Genomic DNA, 20,772 nt, shown 5'->3' on the forward strand with positions numbered 1-20,772 from the left:
CTGAGAAAAGCCTCTTAAAAAAAACGACTTTTTACAACACATTAGAAGAAGACGTTTCTGTCCCCCGATGAGAAGAGGAGCCCACAAATGAGGTTTTATTAATGTTACACAGCAAACAATAAAAATAATCGTGATGGCTTTAATACGTCATTTGAAGTTAAAGCAGAGACACAATTAAAAGGCGAGAAAAATGAATAACAACTCGGGATTCCTCTCTCCCACTACCAGTCTGACCTGGAATCCATAATGGAACCAGTATTTGAAGCCAACCGTTATCGTTTGTCACACACATTAATATTTGCAACACTTCCTGTTTCAAACCCGGTGTAAGGAGTTATTTTTCTACGGTATTAATTTTGCCAATGTTTGGTATCTTTCACATTGCCTTTATGACCAGGTAATCCATTTTTCACTTTGAGGTATATATATTTTTATAACAGTGATTGGAAACTCCACAGGGTTTCGTTCACTGCGTCTTTGCGTGAGCAAACTTTTTAAAATGCAGCCTCTTCAGGGTGGTGAGGGTCTGTTTGTGGCGCAGGGCGCAGAGAAGCAGGACATTTCTGCAAACATGACGTGCATGTGCCAAACTACCAGTGACGAATCCAGATGCACATTCGCTTGGTGCTGACTTCATATTCACCACGATGTGCATGTGCCAGTGGTTTTTTTTTTTTGTTCACCTCCATATTTTCATAGCTGCGTTTCAACATAGATGTCACCTCTTGTAAAACACGAAAGGGAAATGATGTCAGCGTGTCCCAAACCGCTGCTTCCAAACCTGTTGAAGAAATGAGCAGCCTCTCTGGGTGAGAACACTCAACACTATTCAACAACTCAGTGAGGGAGTTTGATTACGGCACAGCTTAAACCAACATGGGACCTTTTTCTTTTTTACCTTTTTCATCGGGTGGCTGTTTTTCTGCTGCTGCGGTTTGGCCCACAATTTTCTATCTGAACTCGTCCAAGCCTGAGACAAAAACCTAAAACTAAACTAGCCCGGCCTAAAACCAACGGGCATTCTATTGTCTGTGTCCGAACCGGATCCAAGCCCAATGTTTTCCACTTTTTTCAGGCAACGTGATCTAAGACTCATTAGTTTATCCATGTCCCAACGTCTAACATGGAGGAGGTGGGGTTCATGGCCTATATTGCGGCCAACCACCAGGGGGCTATTAAGATGATATGCCTTCAGAGCAGTGACATGTCATATATCTTTATTTACAAACTTTCATCAGTGCTCAGATTTCTCGGCTACCTCAAACCTCCCTGAATAAAATGTGTTGTTGCTTTTTTGTGTATTATTAATTAAGTTATTGTTATAGTGAAATTTTGATTTTGTTTCCCACCTGCAATGAATCTGTAATTGTCGTACCCTTCGTATCTTTCCACCAGAATAAAAGTTGTGAACTAGTTTTGACGTGATTTAGCAGAGAGGATTTGTTTGAATTACAACAACAGCAGGTTCAGCGTCTGCCACCGTCTCCCTGTTTGAGCTGCGTCTCTCTCTGACACACAGACTGTACTAAACACAAACAGCCATCACAAAGGAACTAAGCTGAGGATTTATTGTGCTGGTGCGGTTGGAGGAACTTACATGAAAACTCTGTGATCCATGGATTCTCCAGTTGCCGCCCTCCCTCTGCCGCTATAATTCTCATACCAGCAGCTGAAGTCACCGTATTTAGCTGCGATTACTCAGTCTGCTCATCATGTGTTTTCAGCAGCACACGTTGGGATAGGCTAGTTCTTCCCTTCATATTTAAAAATGCATTTGAGTTTCATTCTATAGCTTTTCCATCTGTCAAAATACAAAAATAATGACAAAATAGGTGGAGGTACTTTTGCAGTCCTGGATTCTGGATTTTTTGCATATGTTCAGATTCAAGCAATTCCAAACCTTGGATGGACATGAAATTCTCCTGGTGTATAATCTAATATATAATCATCTGCAATAATGCTGCATTTGGTTCTTCGATAAAAAACAACAACATGTAATTATGAAACCCAGTTAAATCATGAAAAAGCAGAACAAGTGACAGGATTTTACTACAATGTGTTTCACAGACATGTTGTCAAACTCCGATGGGTTCGGTTCCCAAAATGACTCGGCATAAACTCATCATCAATAATCAAGTAATATGTAAAACTAAATGTATCGTAAATATGAACACCTGAACAAATAAAAATAACAGAAACTATGTTTGGGAGTCCCATCTGCTAACATGGAGAACTAGGATTTATGACCCGTACTGCACCCAGCCACCAGGTGGCGATTGTCACCTTTATATCATCATATAAAGTCTATGGTTTATATTCAATACATTTTAAGATCTTAAACAGCGCCCCCCAGAGGTCAGTCATTGTGTGTAGTGAATGAAACAATCCGTGGTCGACGTGGCTCAGGTGAGGTTTACGTCTTTTGATCAAGCACAATCAGAAGAACTTGTTTCTCGCTCATACATGCTGTTAGAAATGTTTCTCCTCCCTCAGTGGCGGTTCTAAAATACCTGCTGGTGTGAAAGTGAACGCTTGTTTGAACGTCGGCCCTGCGACACACCGGCGACCTCTCTCGCCCGATGTCAGCTGTGATTGGCTCCAGCGCCTCCACGACCCTCAAAGGATTGGCAGCGCAGATAATGGACGGGTGGACTAATGATTTCATCACATCTGACATATTTGCACACATGCTAATCAGAGGGCATGGCCAGGTATTGCACCAGCCTCACCGCACATTGTAAACAGAGCTGTGTGCGTTCACTTAGTGTCCTCGTTCAAACGCACACAGCGACTGTGACGTGCAGAAACAGGTGATGTCATGTAGGAACAGCACCGGCTCCGGTCCACAGCCTGAGACTGATCGCTTTTAACTTCATTATTGACATTTGTGTTTGTCTTATGGGGACATGTCAAAATATCCGCTGTGAAAATTGAAACCACACATTGGGATCGGTGACGGATTCTCTCAGTGGAAGAAAGAAATTCCTTGTCATGTGTTGTCAGATCTTTCTGTTGCTGTTTATCTGTGATTTAACTGAGATTTTGTCTTCCTGTGACTGGAGACTTGTTAGTCCTCCTTCTGTGACTGTATTCTTTGTGTATTGAGCACCACCTTGTGGAGAGTTTGTGCAGGTTGGATGTTCCCATTTGGTGTTTGGTGCAGCTTATTATACAGAGCATCACATATCACATGTTCTGTTTTATTGTCCAATCATAAGTTCAATTTTTACGATTCAACCATTTTTACAGGACAAGTCACATTCACCCACTAACACACGTTCATAAAGTGCTTACATACGCAGCATTTTCCATCTTACACCATTTACACACTGTCGTACAGCCATCAGGAGCAATTTGAGGTTCAGTATGCAGACCGGAGGAGCCAGGGATCAAACCACCAACCATAGTGGACAACCCTCTGGTTCACAGCCTCCTGGTATTTATGATACAGATACAGAATAAATCAGATCACACAAGATAAATCAGCACAAGAGTCAAGAAAAATTATTTCATTTGAAAAATGTTTCAAATCAAGTTAGAACTTAAAATTGTATTTTAGATTCTCAGACCAGAATAATAAACAAACAGGTATCGTCAATCCTGTCAGAGCCAATTTACTGCAACTCAACCGGCGAGCGTTTGACTCTTCAGATCATCTTCGATGGTGAAGATTATCAGAAGTGATAGAAAGAAAGGAAGCAATGAGGAACGTCTATCGAACTGTAGAACAATCAGTTGAAAGAAGAAACACAAATCCATTATTTTCTTATTTATTTGTTTTTTTGATGCAATGTGGAAAATGTATTTGCTGACAGAAGCTGTTGTTACATTCCCTTAAACTCCAGAGGAAGTGGGAAGTAACACAATTATCTTACTAACATGAACAAAAATGAATTAATTGATTCAACTGATTCCACAGAGGCCGATCACACACACACACACACACACACACACACACACACACACACACACACACACACACACACACACACACACACACACACACACACACACACACACACACAGCTGAGATGTAATGAGGAACAGGCAGCAAAGAGCACTTCCTCCAGATCTTTAAACTCTGCATTGTGATGAGATGAGTGGATGCAGGTGTGATCCGATCCCCTGGTGTGGGACAGACACACACACACACACACACACACACACAGTCATTTTACAATACTTTACAAGTATTTTATGGCTAAATTGCACTAAACTGGATCCTATTTCTTCTTTCCAGGCATTTGATCTTTGCACAGCAGACTGAGACGCTGCGCTGCACAATCTACTCAAACTAAAAATGCCTTCACTGTCTTCAGCTGTACAGTTGTCCCTTAATAACTGTCCAATGTGTTGTCCAATTACAAAAAAATGATCCAGACCTGAAATACCTCTCAACTATAAGTCTCTGAAGAATGTCCTGTCCTCTTCCTGCCAGCACGTCTTTGACAGTGTGAGTGCTGGAGCGCGGCACCGTGCATGGTGGGCCAGATGGTGGCGGTCTATGAATAATGCATCGCTGCCCTCAGTCAGGACAGGTCCGAGCTGATCTGAGGTCAGTTGAATGACACAGGTGGCTGCTGCACAGTTCACGTCGAGTGGTGGGGCAGGGGGTGGGAGGGGCTTTATATTTAAATATAAAGTATTTAAATATAAAGGGCCTTTTCTGGGGAAAATAAAACTACAATTCATACAATTTAGATTAAATGAACTAGTGCAAACATCATGAGGATTATTCTAAATTAAATACCTGACAATAGTTCCCTTTCACGTAAACCTTACACACTGGAGCTTTGAAGGTTGATGGTTGTTGTTTTTTTCAAATTTGGCACAAACGAATTCTTGGATTCGAAAAAGAACTGGTTCGATTTTGTGATCTCACATTTTGTGAATGTCAAGATAAGGAAATGTTATTACATCTGGCAAGATTGTTCACTAATTTACTAACATTCACTAATGACCTGATTAGAATCTGATGGTCAAAGGTCAAAGTTTCAAGTCAGAGTGACTCATCTTGTCACAGTTATTCAGTTCTGAGTGTGTCGTAATGTTTTGGCGCCCATTCCAAGCGGACGAGGCGTATGTCGCTCATGTCAGCAATCTGCCAGTCCCAGCAGTACTCGGGGGAGAGCAGCTTGCTGGGTTTGTTCAACCAAAAGTACTTGTTCAGGTGACTTTCATCATGCCACAGAGCCTCAACATCATTCGATTTGTCCTGTGTGATGCTCAGGTAGCAGGCATCTGTCAGATTCTTGACATTTTTCCACGATCCTCCAAAGATGGCGGCATGGTAGTAGAAATCTCCAGTTGCCATGAAGGCTTGGGATTTGGGGTTTTTGTCATAGGTGAACATGTGCGATGGTTTTTTGTAATAATGAGCGTGGAGCAAAGCCACAGAATCCCCCAAAGCCTCCGAGCCGAACCTCCCTTTAAACACTTGATCCACATCGAAGCAGAAGACGTAGGTGAAGCTGTGAGCGATCTCCGACTCTATGATTTCTGATATCATCCTCATGCGCATCATAGAGATGTCCTGCCACCTGGTGTACCTTTCCACCTGGATAACCTTGAGGCTTCGCTCGGGACCAAGCTTGATTGTCGGTACCTGCTTTGGTGAATCCGTAAACACGTAATATGTCACTGGTAATCCCAACATAAAGTGTTTTTCTGCTGAGGTAAGGAAATTCTTGCAGTAGACATCCAGGTACCTTAGAAAGAGACAACAAAACAAAAACTGACCCTATTAGAGAGCTTTTATTTCATTTTTTTCCCCATTTGTACTTAGTTCAGTTGGAAAAAGTGTATTTTACCAAATCCTCTGACTGAACTGCTTCAGTGTGAAAATGCCAGCATCTCAGCACCCATAATATTTATGGGGCAACATACCTGCCCACAGCAAACACAGTGAGGGCCACAGACGACCGGAGTTGGATGTGCAGCTTGTCATAAAAATGTACGTCAAACATCCCCTCCCACATGATCGGTGCTTTCCAGGGCGCAGTTGTTTGAACATGCGGTCTGGCCCTGGGAAAAGATTCACATCAGTCAATGATCAACCTGTCTTTTTCATTGTGGAAAACAATTTGGGCCATTTTCAACGATGCGACAAGTTGATGGAGGCGTGAAACCACAAAACTATTTTGTTTTTCTTCAAATGCCTCTATTCACAGGTGCACTGTTTCCTAATTGTAAGGAAAGGCTAAATGTTATGAATGATCATACAGCAAACCTGCACTACTGGTTTGTCAGAGAGTGTGTGTGTACAGCCATGGACAAAAGCTGCTTTCAACCATGCACTGCAACTCTGCATTTTGTTGACATAGACATGTGCTCATGTAAGTTCTGAACTTCAACTGAACTGCCACTCCAAAGTCTGTGAGAGGGTTCATCAGCTGGACAAGAACCTTAACCCTCAGATAAAAGGCTCATTGATGACACTGAGATCTCAGATGAACATGTTCAGGAGAGGCAGGATGGTTTGCATTCCACAGAACTGACACCATGGATGTGTAGTATTTTTAGACGCTCAGGGAAACCAAAGAAACAAACTGCTTCCTCTCGCTGATCTGTTTTGCTATATTGTATCATATAAAAGAAAATAAAGGGATTCTAACTCCGCCAAAGTGGTCACCGTGTCACCCCTGGACCAAAACTGAAGGGTCAGGTCTCTTACTCGTAGTTAAGCCGATCATCTATGTGCCTCCTCAGGTGTTTCTCTCTGGCCACCAACAGGTTTGGTTCATGGGTATCATTTCTGAAAAAAAAAGGGAAAAAAAAGCCACCTTCATCGTGACAGTGAAGTAAAACAGGTTTGAGGTGATTACATCTCACACAGAATGTTCTGCAAGTGCTCAGCAAGAGCATGAAGTATTTTCACCTGTAGTATAAGATGGTCAAGCTGGTCACACACAGCATAAGAGCGCAGAGGATTCCAAATCTCTTCATAGAATAATGTAGCCGACTGGAATGATAGAGAAGCAGGAAATAAGTAAAATAATCTGAATTTGAATTTCAGTTCAATTTAGTTTCTATTGCACCGAAACACCACTTGCATTCTCTCAAGGCATTTTACAAAGTAATGAACAACTATAAAATCAGGATTGTTCTTGCATTCTTTTATTTGCTTTGCTGAAGTGATATGACTAAATTGTAATGATAGAGAAGAACCACTGTGATAAAAAATAATGTTCTTTCATTTAGTTTTTTATTTGCCTGGAAAGAGGAATACAACTTTACAACTCATCTACTTCTGTCAGAGCCACCATCACAGAACTGCACCAAATCTACCTGCCAGCTTCGCACCGTGTACCCTGTATAACACTCCGCTCAAATACCGGAACTTTTACTTCCTACTGATAGGTGTTAATATTAACCGTACTGATATTACATATCATCTTTTTGCACATTGTGTTTACATATTCATATTCATAGTATATTATCTGTTGTGTGTATATCGCGTATAATCAAGTATTTATATGCATAAATTATACCTATACTATATATCATATTATATCATATCTTCTGTATATATATATATATATATATATATATATATATATACACATAATTGCAGTTATGTACGTATGCACACCTTGCACAGGCCAAATATAAGACACATTTCTATGTATATATTATTATTACTATTACTATTATTATTATTATATACTGTTATTTTTATTATATTTTAATTGACCAATTTAAAAAAGTGGCACAGAGGTTTGATGTTTTTAAAACGAATAATAATCTCTCAGTGTGCTCGGCCATGAAACAATATTTGTTTGTGGTTTGGTTGAACATAGCTTCCATTGTGTCACGTTACCTTATGTGTGTGAAACCTGTCATCCTTAATGTCCAAACAAACTCGGGGCCTCAGTGAGTGAAACTGCACCTTCAAGGAAACAATAACTTAAATCAGCAGTTTAACCAGTTACATGGATCACTTTTCATCATTCACAGTTTTTTTGTTCATTGACAAACTCAGAGCCCTGGATTCATGGCTCTGAGTATGGGCATGGCTCTATTCTATTACAGTGATATATAGAAAAGGTAACACTGAGATTGTTGGGAAAAAGATTTTCTTTTCATTTCTTTGCAGGAATCTTTTACTCCATGTCACTCATAAAAACAAAAGTCCTAGTTGCTTGTACAGGATTCATGATCTTTCTATTTTTTATAAAACCTAGAACTACATAACTAATGTTTGGTTAACACTGTGTTCCTGCCAAGTCAGTAGGGGAAGAGAGGAAAATTACCAGTGCATGAAAAGGCTTCTACAAACATATCAGTAGGAAAATATTCGGCACAACACAAAAAGGTCAACAGAGCAAGTAACACGTATCCATATGCATCACATCCACGACTGCAACACCACTGCTAATACTGCCGGAAGCAGCAGTCATCCCCACAATAACAAGTTTATTTCCATTTAATGACCAAAAGGAAACAACAAAAGAACAATGACAATTAAGCTAAAGGAAAGTAATTAATGTTTTGGAAAAATAGCTAAGAATTTAACTATTTTGTAGTTGAAAAATAACTTTTATATTCCTATCTGAGATCTTTATGACCTTTCTATTGCTTTATGACTATGCAAGGAATTATTATTAATCATTATATATTATTATTATCTTTAAAGGAAACTTATACAGATACGTTTCCTGTGACTTAATACCTGTCTCAAACTGTGCCTGCAGAACCAGTCTGAACCAGAATCAGCACTCTGAGATCCCTGTGACTCTCTGTGTTAATCCTTTCCTCAGAAAGCCCCTAGTAAATACACAAAGACAGATTTGGTGAACCAGCCTCTTGTATTTTCAGATTTCCATCACATCAACTTTACGGTTAAATGAAGCCGCCTTGTTGTTTTGATTTAAGAGAAAACAAATAAAGATTCAAAGACCTGGTTTTCATCGTGAAAGCACAACGGACGGCAATGTAAACTAAATATTAGCATGAAATTTGGTTTAAGAGTAAATGATTTGCTGTGCATATACCATGTAACCAAACTCTGAGACGTGATTACCTACCTGTGTGGTCACCGGAGTGAAATTGAACAGTTAAAGCTGGTCCTCAAGCTGAGTTTGAATTTTCCTCTGGTGTAATGTTCCAAATGGCAAAAAACAGTGTGTAGGAGTCCAGGACTTTATCGTTCTATCCCTGACAAACATCTAATATGTTGCAGTGAGCTTCTCCCTGTTTTTTTGATACCTGCGTAAAGGTGTGGTTTCTTTAAATGAGGGTTAGTGAATCAGTGTCATCACTATGCAACGGCCCTCCCCGTTTCCCCAGGGTGTGACACAAAGGATAGGCAATGAAACAATATCAGATAAAGACTTTCCAACATCAAGTATAAATTCTGCTGTGCACATCACTGGTCCATCTCATCGTGTTTACACCTCCAGCACCAGCTCAGCACCAGTATCAGTTAAATCATGTTGCAGTGATGAACGATCATTGCAAACATTGTAAACTGTCGAAACTGTTTGTGGCATCACTGTTGTAAAGATGGGCGACGGGTCAACACTTCCTCCCACCGCCCACAAACCCTTTTTCAATTTCATTGGGTCTTACAGCTCAGCCAACAAAGCAATGGACAGCATGAAACCACAACCTCCATTGTGGAAAACTGATGTAGCCTAGCAACAGCCCCTTGCATTATTTTCTAGAAAGTCTGTCTCAGAAATCCTCCCATGTAGAAATGATGAATATAGAGATTCAAAATTCCTGCATCTGCCCCTGTCATTAAAAAGTTTCATTGAAATTTGTTCAGTAGTTTTCACTAAAGACACTTGAGAAAAACTACTGTTAAGATTTTAAAAACAAACTTAGCGTCGGTCTGACTGTGCTGATGTGTTGCTGCAGATTACGGTGAGAGGCCGCTCGGTCCTCCTCTGCCCTCATCCTCACATGTTGGGTTCACTCAGACATTTTATTAGGGGACTGGCAGGAAAAGTAACTGACTCAGACACACACAGCTTCTCGTGCAGGTCCGACAGCGGATATGTTTAAATATGTTAAATTAAATATTGAGTTTGATGTTATTGTTCTTTGTAGTGGTTTGCAATATGACAGGGTTTACATAGCAGACTGAGCCTCATTGAGCTGAGGTGGTGTGCACACATTTTAAGAGTAAACATGTTTGCATTCAAAATTAAGGAAATGATTGACGCAAGTAATCATTCCAAAACCTCAGGAGGTTTGTTTTGATTCAATGCTGCAGTTTGCTCTGGGTGCTCTCATTAACAACGTGGCCAAACAAAATACAGGAAAGACATGTTTGCTGTCCTCGTGCTTGCATGCCTCACTCTCAGGGCAGGTCTGTCTGCACCTGTGCTGAGCAGGTAGGTCGTCATCACACGCTTCACATACTAGGGTGTGTAATCTAAGTAAACAGGGAATCCTGAATCCCAGCTCAGCACCGGTAACGGTTAAATCATGTCGTGGGGATGATGATCACTGCAAAAATTGTAAACTGTCGAAACTGTGTGTGGCATCATCATCTCGTGTCGTACTTCTGCAGAGACGGTGAAGGCCCTGCAGAGCTGGAGCTGCTCTTTGTCCCGAACTTCCTCAAACAGCATGCTCGCCTCACTGACGGTGAGGCACACACTTATCAGGTTATTAATGCCAATAAAGATGGGCCAAGGGTCAACTCTTCCTCCTACTGTCAAGCTCAGCCAACAAAACAATGCATAGCATGAAACCACAACCTCCATTGTGTAAAACGGATGTAGCCTAGCATCAGCCCATGCAAGAAAGTCAGTCTCAGAAATCCTCCTCCCATGTAGAAATGATGAATATAGAGATTCATCATTCATCTGCCCCTGTCATTAAAAAGTTTAATTGAAATTTGAAAACTACTGATAAGAATTTGATCGTGCTGATGTGTTGCTGCAGATTACGGTGAGAGGCCGTTCCCCCCTCCTCTTCCGCCTGACGTGGAAAATCCTTATCAGCCAAACCTGGAGGATGAATACTACTGAGCAGAAACATGACGGATCCTGACGTAAAGAAGAGAAGCTGTCCTGCACGGCGCCTCCAACAAAAACAACAGCATGTTAAAATAAAAACAATGTTCCACCTTAATCCCCTGGAGATAAATTCATCTTACTGAACTATCCAGAGTGAGTTTTGATCTAATTAAAATAACAGGTCATTTTCAGAGTTTAGGTTTAAACACTGGCCATTTCAGCAGCAGGTCCTGGATGAGGTTAGCACATTTTCATAAATCACAATTTGTCCTCATGGTGTTTAATAAGGTACGACATCATCTGTTCTTAAAAAAACAAAACAAAATGAAATATAGACATCTCAGAGTGAGTGTCATTTAGATTTCTCTCCCAGGCAAACGGGAGTGCAATAGATGTCTCCAGTGACGGAGCACATCGGCAAAACATTCATGAGAAACAACAGTGACTAATGAATTTATGAACATATTAATGAATGCATCAACGTTTAAAGTTATAGTGTTATCGTCTATAATAGTATTTGAGTGGGCATTTTGTATATCTGAGGAATTTAGGTGTAACCGTAATCCACGATCCAGATGTGGCTGCACCAGCCTCGGTCCTGGATCTGGATCTGATGAACCACTGCAAGGACTCAGGGACGAAGTCAAGTCAGTAACGTGTAATAACGAGACGTTAATGTGATGAAGAGGAGGAGACAGTGGCTCCATGTGTCCTGTGTGCGTGTGTTCATACTTTGATGCCGACACAATAATGACAGGACACTAAGAGATCAGCATTAAAATTTTTAAATAAAGAATTCACACCTAAAAAAAAGAAAAATCCAAAATAAAGAGAAATTTCACAAACTACATGTTGAATCAATACAATGTCATATTTATAATTACAGATATTAAAGTATTTATTTATATATGGCATGTCTGTACAACTTTTGTATAGCCCCCCCCCCCCCCCACCCCCACACACACTACAGTACATTATTCCTACGGTCCACCTGATTGGCTCTTGAGAAGGGAACTCCATATAAAAGTCAGTATTGATATGTTGATGCGATGCCAGGGATTAGAAATAACTCTTCTTCTTTTTTTTTTTTAAAGGACAAACACAAAAGATGCAGGAGACACATTTTCAGTTTGTTTCTCACCGCAGAGCATCTGTACCTGCGCTGCACCACAATGATTCCGAAAGACACTGAAATCCTTTGTCAGCTCACTGACCGGAAATATCAAAAGTGTTTCTGTCCTTTTAGGTGGTTCTTATCAAACTTGATCTGTTTCATGAGTTAACGATTCTCAAAAGTTACGTTTAATCAATAACTTGCTGCTTTAAAGCAGGGTGAAGGGTCGTGATTTATTCAATCAATGGGAACTTTATAGTGGGTTATGTATTGAATTTTAACTCAGGTAAAATATAACTAAACAAATATATTGGTTTGACTTTTTAGTGAATAATTAATGGATCTTGTTGAAACAGCATATTTAATGGGACTAGTTCTACTTTTATCAAGTCATTTTTCTGTCAATCATCAGTTCAATGAAACTTTTAACTGTTTCCTTGTTTATTAAGCCAGTTTAGCCTGGATCTCTGGGTCTTCTCTGTTTAACGTATTACTCTCAGACATCAGGCTCAGTATGAGCTCAGTTTCATTTTACGCTACATGGTCTAAGCCTAATATGGCAAGAAAAATAAAGAGAAAACAGCTCAGGTACAGTTCAGTCAGTGGAGGAAAAAAGTGCAAAACATCCTCCTGCAATTCAGTCTGCATTCAAACTCTTAAATTCAACTCACACTCAATGGCAATCCCTTAAAATGTTGTGATAATGGTCAGTGAGCGAGGTGGAAATGATGCGATGAGAAAGAGGCACTACTCGTGAAGATCTGAGGACGCCAGAGAGCATTTCTTATTTCTGACGTACGGGGAGAAAGACTCCAGCGCGGCACACACAGGATGTTCCATGTATCCGTGCACGTCTTCTATACCGACAACGTACCCAGATGTAGAAATGGGCCCGTATGAGCATTTCACCGATATATCAGCATCTGTGTTTTACGTTTGCTGAAAAGGCAAAAACTTAAGAATCCAGAATTAATAATGCAGAAAAGATATATATCTGTGATTTATTTGTATTTATTACTTAAAATAAACTTTAAGCTGTAACATTAACTATTAATTTATGAAGGTTTGATGAAAACAAACATATATAAACGGTTTGATATATCGGTGTCGGAAAGTTTTTAACCCCTAATATCAGAATATTGGTTGGGCTCTTTTTTGTTGTTAAACATCCTCGTCACTGATTTCATACCGTATTAGAACACACGGTAAAGAATCAGTGCATCTCGCATTAGACTAGAAATTCAGGCTTACTGGGAAAATCGTGGGGGTCTCTTTATCTTAGCACTTCATCTTAGAGCACGACCGTATCAATAGAAGCTGCTGAGAGGGGTGAAAGTAAAATCCACCTTTTTAAATCACAGGTGATGCTCAGTGCATTTCGGGAGATTTTTCCGATTCAGTGTAGAAACCTCATCTGTTTTTACTTTTAAGGAATTTCGACATTTGACCGGCAGCAGATTAGCTTTTCATCTGTGTCACCTGAGCAACTTTCAAGGGCTAACGAAGATCTGAGAGGACCCACAAATGCAAAGAACATCACCTACGGCATGTTTTTTTTTTTTAAACATCGTGGATCAGGTGGAATTTAGAACAACATGAATCACCTCTTTATATCAGGAATGCTAAAAGGATAAAGTGTTCCGACAGCACAGTGTGAGGATGTTCAGTAAATGCACACGTCCCTCAGTTTTAGACTGTAAATATTTGCAGTCAAAGCAGCCGTCGTTTTCTCACCAAAGCTCGAATGCTGTTGTTCTCTCTCCTGGGCTTTCAGCGTCACACCTGCCGGGACAATGCTACACGCTAACTAGCGCTGCCGTGTGTTTGTGCTTTCCATGTGCAGCCTGTGATCGCTCATCTCATCACCGACTCCATCTTGCATATTTCATTTTCTCAAAAAGTCCCGTTTGTCTCCCCTCCGTGCTGCACAAAGGTTTCACCACTGCTCCAATACATCCTTCCTTTTCCTGCTCGTTGGTCAGTAATTTTTATTTATCTTAAATTAGATTATTTCTGTCCCTCATGCAACGTTAAGGTATGATACAGGGTAATGTACAGAGCTGTGGCTGAAGGCAGGGCAGTGCTATTCCAAGTAGATGTCCTCTGTCGGGCACGATAACTCCACAAATTCTTTATAGTACAACTGGAAGGCTTTCCTGAAAAACAGAAAACAAGAAACAGTAACATAAATTCAAACATTAATACTTAATACTAATATCAATCATCAATAGCAATGCTTCTGACTAATTAGATTTATTTCATTCTTTATTATCTTTATTTCTTTTTAAATGCTTATTTTTGTATCGTCATACATGTCATTTACGTGACGCCTTTTATATTTGATGTTTAGCACTTTGTAGTACACGGTTGGTTCATGTGGGATCTTGTTTATTTGTCACTTTGCCTCACGCTAGTAAAGAGTAAGGTACACAGTGAAGTACACAATGCTAAGTCTTTTACATCTGTACTGACATTGCAAATGAATGTGTTTTGAATATTTTACAATCGAGATGGATCTAGATCTGGATAAAAATGTGCGTTAGACGCGTCTCCCATATGTTAATGCAAAAAGTGGCTTCATAAAAAAATGGTGCAGCACTGACAAAAGATTTATATTTAGAATGATTGTAATGTTTATTTTTTAATAATCTTTTCCAGATAATCTTCCAGGTAATGTTCCGGTCTGTCTGCCGGGCGTAGACATCCTAGATTTTATTTTATTTTATTTTTTTTAAACAGTTCAACTCACCCCACTGACTCTGCCAGGGGTTTGGTGGAGTTTTCAGACACAAACACATGGCAGGCAAATCTCTGGTCTGCTGGATGTTTTGTGATGAAACCGAAATACCTGCAGAGAGGACGGAGGAAAAAGATTCAAGAATATTAATATAATCAGCATCTCATTCATTCTCTGATCATTGTGTCCTGGTAATAATAAAATGCACATATTAATGAACGGTCCAGTCTGTATCTTTCAGTTTGGGTCTTGACTTGTTAATCCCTGACACTGTGACTCACTTGCTGTTTTTGGGGTGATAGCCGCAGAAGGAGACGTTCTTTAACTGGAAGAAGTGACTGCACTCGTTACTCTGTGAAAACAACATCGAACACAAGAATCGATCTTGAGAAACTTCACATGAACAATGTTTTTATAAATAGGTTTCTGGGTCTTTTCCGGGGGGGGGGGGGGGGGGGGGGGGGGCGGCGGCTAGATAACGAGGAGATAATAAGTCCTCAAAAGTGAACATCATTTTCTGTACTGTCCATTAGCAGCCACATGGGGGCGACATGCCTCAATCGTTCAATGGGTTTCTGGTGTGAAGAGGAACTTTGAGTTTAACAACACATCACAGAGTCGTCTTACTCTGTCACAAGCGTAAAAATCCTCTTGAACCGCGAGTTTGACGCCTTTCACGCTGATCTCCAGGATGCAGGAGGACGGTGGGTTGTACTTGACGGTCATCCTTCTGTTGGTGGCAATCTGGGAAACACATTATGATGATTAACTCTGAAACACAGACAGCTCCATCTGTAACTCGTTTATATATATTACAATAATATGATTTTGTGAAAGTAACATTTGGAATAGGCTGATGTTTGTATGTGATTGTATTTTTGTTTTGATGTTGCACGTTCTATGTAAACTTCTCCTGGGCGACAGCGACCTCTGCAGGCAAAGTGGTAATGAACTCTTTGTTTTTTTAATACTGCATGGTCCCGCTAACTGAACTGAAACACAGCCGACGCAAACAAACTCTGGAATTCTGGATATTTTAAAACATTTCTGGCTGAATTGTGGATTTGTGAAATCGGTTTTTGAATGACTCTTTAACTGATCTACATCAACTCTGCATTGCTTTATAACTTGTCTGGCCTCATTCCAACAGTTTAACCTACTGACATCGATCAAGGTTCAACAGCTGCATGATGTTGCTCTGCTATAGTCTCGTACCTTCTGCATGGCGGCACACAGAACATCATTTCCTTTGTGGTACGGGACTTGGACCGAGCCCAGGAACTTCAGCCGGTATCTGTCCATCCACTCACTGCTCTTCACTGCACAGAAACAGAATGATGGAATGGGAAATAACAAGAAAACAAAAATGATTCATTCAATTCAGATTTTATTGTGAATTAAAAAGCCTAGCTTACATATATTTATCATGAGGGTTTGAAAACAGCATTTTAGGAATCACTGTCATCTTAACCTGAATCAGAATTTCTTGACTCTGAAATATTGGTATCGACATTAGCCCCCAAAAGTTCATATCAATAAATAATAATCTTTCAGTGTCGTTACCTTCAGTTCCTTTGTAGCTCTCTGTGTCCTTGGTCACTTCTATAGCATAGTAAGCCGGGAAGATCCCACGGGCTCCCGTTCGCATGTTGTAGCCCTCGTACCAGTAATCCTCCGCCTGGACCTCCACCAGCAACGGGTCGTCCACCTCCAGCTCCAACTCGTCGTCGTGTCGAGGGACAAATCTGTGGAGGACAGATTCAGACATGCGGCTGATCGATAGAGACCTATCAGGCTGTTTATGAGCTGGATGACCACGTTACACATTATCTGCACCGCAAAAACATCTCAGGTTCCGTCAGCTGGAACGTTTGGTTCATTTAAAGTAATGATTAAAATGGCTCTGACAAAACTGTAATTAGCTTTGATTCACCTTTAATTTCAACGGCAAACAAGTTTTGCACACAGGAAACTTCCGAAATGACTGATGATGATGATGATGATGATGATAATTCTCTTTTCTCTTAATTTTTACTTTAGCAATTTCACTGAACAACAAACAAACTTTGGAATGAATTCAAAAAAGAATTTCAATATTCGGTTTAATTGTCGCACAATGGGAGGAAGCAGAGACATGTGGAGTCTATGATGCAAACACAGAAACCCATATTATTAAAGGCAAACTGTAACGAGCCTCCTGCTTTCAGCTATGCATTGATAATATCCAGCATCATCACATGATCCGTTCACACAGAGATGCTGCTGTTCACATGACTGCTCTGCTGAGGTTTCTCCCGCCTCCACCGCGCATGTATCGGCCCGAGGTTATCGACAACAGCTGTAAGTCTGTGCCGACAGCTGGAGTCGGACTGTTACCGTGGAAACATATATTAAGTTGATGTTTTTTTTTTGCTCTAAAACCAATTTAAGAACACAAAATAACAGATGGCGATGAGCAATTGAATGAAAATACCACTTTCTGATATGATTCTGGGCAGTCAGGGGAAGGGGTTTGCTCACTGTGCTTAAATATCTGGGAAAGTCGACAACATGTCTCCATTAAATGTCTTTATATTAAAGCCATTATCTCTGTTTATTATGTGTCCAATCATTTTAAAATTAACTCAAAGCTGCTACATGTAAATGCAAGAACTCAGTGATTCATCTCTAAATATCCATGAACTGTGTTTTGTCTTGTTTGAGTTTTATATGGGCTGATGATGAGGGTGGAGTTCTTCCTCACCTGTAGACGGCTCTGTGGCTCTGGTCCTTCTCCTCACCGTTTATGACACATGAGTATAAACCAAAGGACTCTGCACCTTCAACACCAACAAAACAGAAAACACGAGGGAAACGATATAAAAAGAGAAAGAAACTGTGTCAAAAGACGGATGACAGCGTCAAACTGCAGAAGAAGTTCATCCTTAACAAATAACAAACATGGTGTTTCCTCTAAAGCACGCGTGGATTCTTTACGACCTATGAATCACACTTTAATTAAGCGTGTAACAGCTGAGCTTTGTGTATATCTATTTACTTTCCCCCAGAGACATCAGGTATTTAGATGAACTGCTGTGGTGTTTCTAATGAGTCCGTAAAAACATGGACGCCGTCCAAGTGGACAACAAGGACCATTAGAGGAAATGACCACTTATGCATTACAGACAAATCACTCTCTCATATGAATCCTCTCTCACAACGCAATGTGGGTCAGTCTGTGATTGATATTGGTGACAAAAGGGCTAACGAAGGTAAATCCTACGATCCTCCATCACAGGTCCGTCGACAGTATGTTCTAGGTAAGCTGCGGAACTGGACTGACGGATTGAAATTGTCGCTCAAAGCACATCGAGCGAATAGTGTGAAACTATCATGAGATGATAAACAATGACGATCACAATCGTGACTCGAAGCAGCTAAATACAAACGATGGCGATTAAACCTTCCGCAGATTTTGCTGAGAAACAAAACAGAAAAACGATATAATTTGTAAAACCACTTATCGACGAACGTTGTTTCAATGCCCAGAATAAAAGCTCAGACCCTGTTTGTGAATGTGATAAATGTTTTTGGCTCCCCCCCCCGCCGGCAGCCATTTTAATGCCCAGCTGGGTTTCTGCTCTGAACACGCTGCTGTCACTCTGCTGATAAAGATTTTAACAAGGCAGAGACTTACAAGCTGAGCCGGGTGATACGGCCTCAATTAGAACAACTTTCAAGTAAATCACATTGTGAAACGAGTTAATATTCATCTTTAGAACACTGGTATTTCTAATATGATCTCTCAGTAATGGTACAGTATTGCTCTTTAAACGTTGAATCATAATTTTAACCTTCAAATTTTTTTTTTTTACCATTTTCTGAATAAAAACCTAATTCAGACCTGGAGTCAGAGCGTCCAGATAACAACCAGTCATGTGGATGATGATCGGAGCTGTACGGGAATATTCCAGCTTCATCATCGGCCACGTCACTAAGACTTTTCCACCACGCTGCCGATTCATCCAGACAGCGCTCAGTGCTGTGTGACTGAGTTCACAGGGAAGAACGCAGAACAGCAGCCTGCAGTGCATTTTATAGGGACTTGATTTGTATTGTGATAATTAAATAAAATCACGTCTCTGACCTGGATGACTGAGAATCCTCTGAAACGATAGATCGCTTAGTCTTTGTCTTACAGAATAAAAAGACTTAAACTTAAAAGCTTGTGTTATCTTTGAGTTTGCTTGGAATAATTCTTATGTTTGATATTATTACAATCTAATTCCAGCAGAATCTCAATTAAGGATAATTTCATTTAAACTACAACCACGGTGTTAGAGTTAAACAGCCTGAACACAAAGACCACTGTCTTTTCCAAAACATCATATACTGATGGAAATAACTGTCTGTTACCGTGGTAATGACTTACTGGAGGAGCTGGAGCGTCCGTTCATGAAGACATTGAGGAACTTCTTGGAGAAGTGCAGGTCGGCCTCTGGAGTGGAGTCTTCAGACAGACAAGCTGTGGCCTCTCTCCTGACTCCTCCTGTCCGAGCCCCGTCCTCGTCCTCGTCATCCTCCTCATACTCCTCCCCGATGGCCGACTCGTAGGGCGAGGAGACGCAGTTGTCGTAGATGGTGGCCGTGTCGCTGTCGTCACTGTACCCTTGGTAACACTGACGGAGACTGACCAGCTCGAGCTGAGCGTGCTCATCCACCACCAGCGTGTATTTGACTGAGTCATACGAAAGGCCGCTGGCCTCCGAGTTCATGGAAGTCCTTTGCGGGGCGGATCTGCCGCCACTGCCTTTTCCTACGCCCTTCCTCATTCGTCCGTCCATTATTATCCTGTCCACATCCTCGTCCTCTCCGCAGTAGCTTTCATCTGTGGCGTCCACATATTCCACCGATGACCCTGCTCTCAGTACGGCCCCGGCCCCCGTTCCTGCCCCCTTCAAGCTGAGGTCCAGAGCGAGGGAGGAGCGAGCTGAGAGAGCCATGCTGGGCGGCGTGATGAGGGACTCTACGCAGGAAGCATATGAGGGTGGGGGGACGTAGACCTCTTCCTCCTCGTAGATGGAGGGGTTTGTCCGATCTGGGAGGGGCTGGTACGGAGGCGGGCCCTCAGTGTCGGAGCTGATGGACATACGGCCCTGCTCAGTCTGCTGGGAGAGATAAGGCCGGTCCTGAGCGATGGGGGGTTCGAGGGGGTCGGCAGAACGCTGCACAGGAGTCAGATAGATCTCCTCTGTAGGCTCCACATGAACGTCCGTGTGGTAGCGGATCCTCTCCCGGTGGGTCCCACTTCCATCTACCTTCCCTGCTGGATACAGAGGAGCTGGTGTGTAGTTCTGCGGTGGCGGGGGAGCGGGTGGCTTCTCCTGAAGTTTGGAGCGTGTCACCGCTGCCGTAGACGAGCCGTGCGAGTGTCCGGAGCCGTGTCTGCAGGGGCCGTCAGTGGAGGTCCCCCGGTCTTTGGTCTGCGCTCCGCCGCCCTGCACCTTGTCCTCGTCGCTCAGGCAGCTGTGCTCGTGCGGAGGGGTGAGCTCACCTAGAGAAACATCCGACGCAAACAACAACACGCACACGGCCGCACAAACACACAGGCACACACAGAGGCCAGACACGCACACGGAGTAAACATACATGACGCAGAATCGCAGACATGACCGAGAAGCAAATGCATGAGCAGACGCGAAGGCAGGCATGGCAGCAAATGCACAGGGATAAAGTAAAACACAGACAAGAGAGAGAAGTAGAAACGATTAGGTAACAGATGTGAGGATTATGCAGCTAAATCCTCATTACTCATCAAATTCACAGCGCAGCCAAGAGGAGGTGATTGACGCGTTATGTCATAATCCAGTGCCAGGAAATCCAGGCATTATTTTTTTTCCCCTGTGGATGATGAAGAGGTGACGTCAGAAGATACAGGAAAACAAAACGACTCTGGACATTTCATCATTTAT

General features: G+C 41.5%; 2 protein-coding genes and 1 long non-coding RNA gene across 9 annotated transcripts in view; 1 reads left to right on the forward strand and 2 right to left on the reverse strand.

The window, feature by feature from the left end:
* Positions 1-3,754: 3,754 nt before the first annotated feature.
* On the reverse strand, positions 3,755-9,783 carry LOC109637219 (N-acetyllactosaminide alpha-1,3-galactosyltransferase-like). 3 transcript variants are annotated; one of them, XM_069526861.1, is made up of 7 exons: positions 9,027-9,780; positions 8,672-8,766; positions 7,820-7,888; positions 6,878-6,961; positions 6,674-6,754; positions 5,887-6,024; positions 3,755-5,708 (listed from the first exon to the last, which is right to left on the reverse strand). In XM_069526861.1, the coding sequence occupies exons 3-7, from the start codon at positions 7,840-7,842 to the stop codon at positions 5,024-5,026; spliced, it is 1,011 nt and encodes a 336-aa protein (XP_069382962.1). In that variant the 5' UTR covers positions 7,843-7,888; positions 8,672-8,766; positions 9,027-9,780; the 3' UTR covers positions 3,755-5,023. The 3 variants fall into 3 exon arrangements, with proteins under 3 accessions (XP_069382962.1, XP_019954994.2, XP_069382953.1); XM_020099435.2 differs by having other exon boundaries at positions 6,674-6,961; positions 9,027-9,783; XM_069526852.1 differs by lacking the exon at positions 8,672-8,766 and having other exon boundaries at positions 9,027-9,779.
* A 104-nt stretch (positions 9,784-9,887) lies between these two features.
* On the forward strand, positions 9,888-11,085 carry LOC138410509 (uncharacterized). The gene is made up of 3 exons (XR_011243219.1): positions 9,888-10,340; positions 10,520-10,596; positions 10,897-11,085. It is a non-coding gene; the product is annotated as an uncharacterized lncRNA (long non-coding RNA).
* A 654-nt stretch (positions 11,086-11,739) lies between these two features.
* The window catches only part of mapk8ip1b (mitogen-activated protein kinase 8 interacting protein 1b), a 35,176-nt gene continuing 26,143 nt past the window's right edge, over positions 11,740-20,772 (reverse strand). For 3 of the 5 annotated variants that reach the window (XM_069526792.1, XM_069526810.1, XM_069526820.1), the window contains 8 exons: positions 19,231-20,354; positions 17,565-17,647; positions 16,385-16,566; positions 16,037-16,140; positions 15,449-15,565; positions 15,103-15,173; positions 14,834-14,932; positions 11,740-14,240 (listed from right to left, as the gene is read on the reverse strand). In XM_069526792.1, the coding sequence (XP_069382893.1) occupies positions 14,168-14,240; positions 14,834-14,932; positions 15,103-15,173; positions 15,449-15,565; positions 16,037-16,140; positions 16,385-16,566; positions 17,565-17,647; positions 19,231-20,354 (1,853 nt within the window). In that variant the 3' untranslated portion in view covers positions 11,740-14,167. The remainder of the gene's footprint in view (positions 14,241-14,833; positions 14,933-15,102; positions 15,174-15,448; positions 15,566-16,036; positions 16,141-16,384; positions 16,567-17,564; positions 17,648-19,230; positions 20,355-20,772) is intronic. The other 2 variants (XM_069526802.1, XM_069526830.1) reach the window with 1 other exon arrangement.

Source organism: Paralichthys olivaceus, chromosome 1, assembly GCF_024713975.1.
Source record: "Paralichthys olivaceus isolate ysfri-2021 chromosome 1, ASM2471397v2, whole genome shotgun sequence".
NCBI classification, from domain to species: domain Eukaryota; kingdom Metazoa; phylum Chordata; class Actinopteri; order Pleuronectiformes; family Paralichthyidae; genus Paralichthys; species Paralichthys olivaceus.

Coding starts and splice junctions, on each gene's coding strand:
- LOC109637219 (XM_020099435.2), bottom strand. CDS start 6,864: ATGCTCTTGCTGAGCACTTGCAGAACATTCTGTGTGAGATGTAATCAC. Junction 6,025..6,673: donor GATGATCGGCTTAACTACGA/GTAAGAGACCTG, acceptor ATCTTTTCCCAG/GGCCAGACCGCATGTTCAAA. Junction 5,709..5,886: donor ACTGTGTTTGCTGTGGGCAG/GTATGTTGCCCC, acceptor TCTCTTTCTAAG/GTACCTGGATGTCTACTGCA.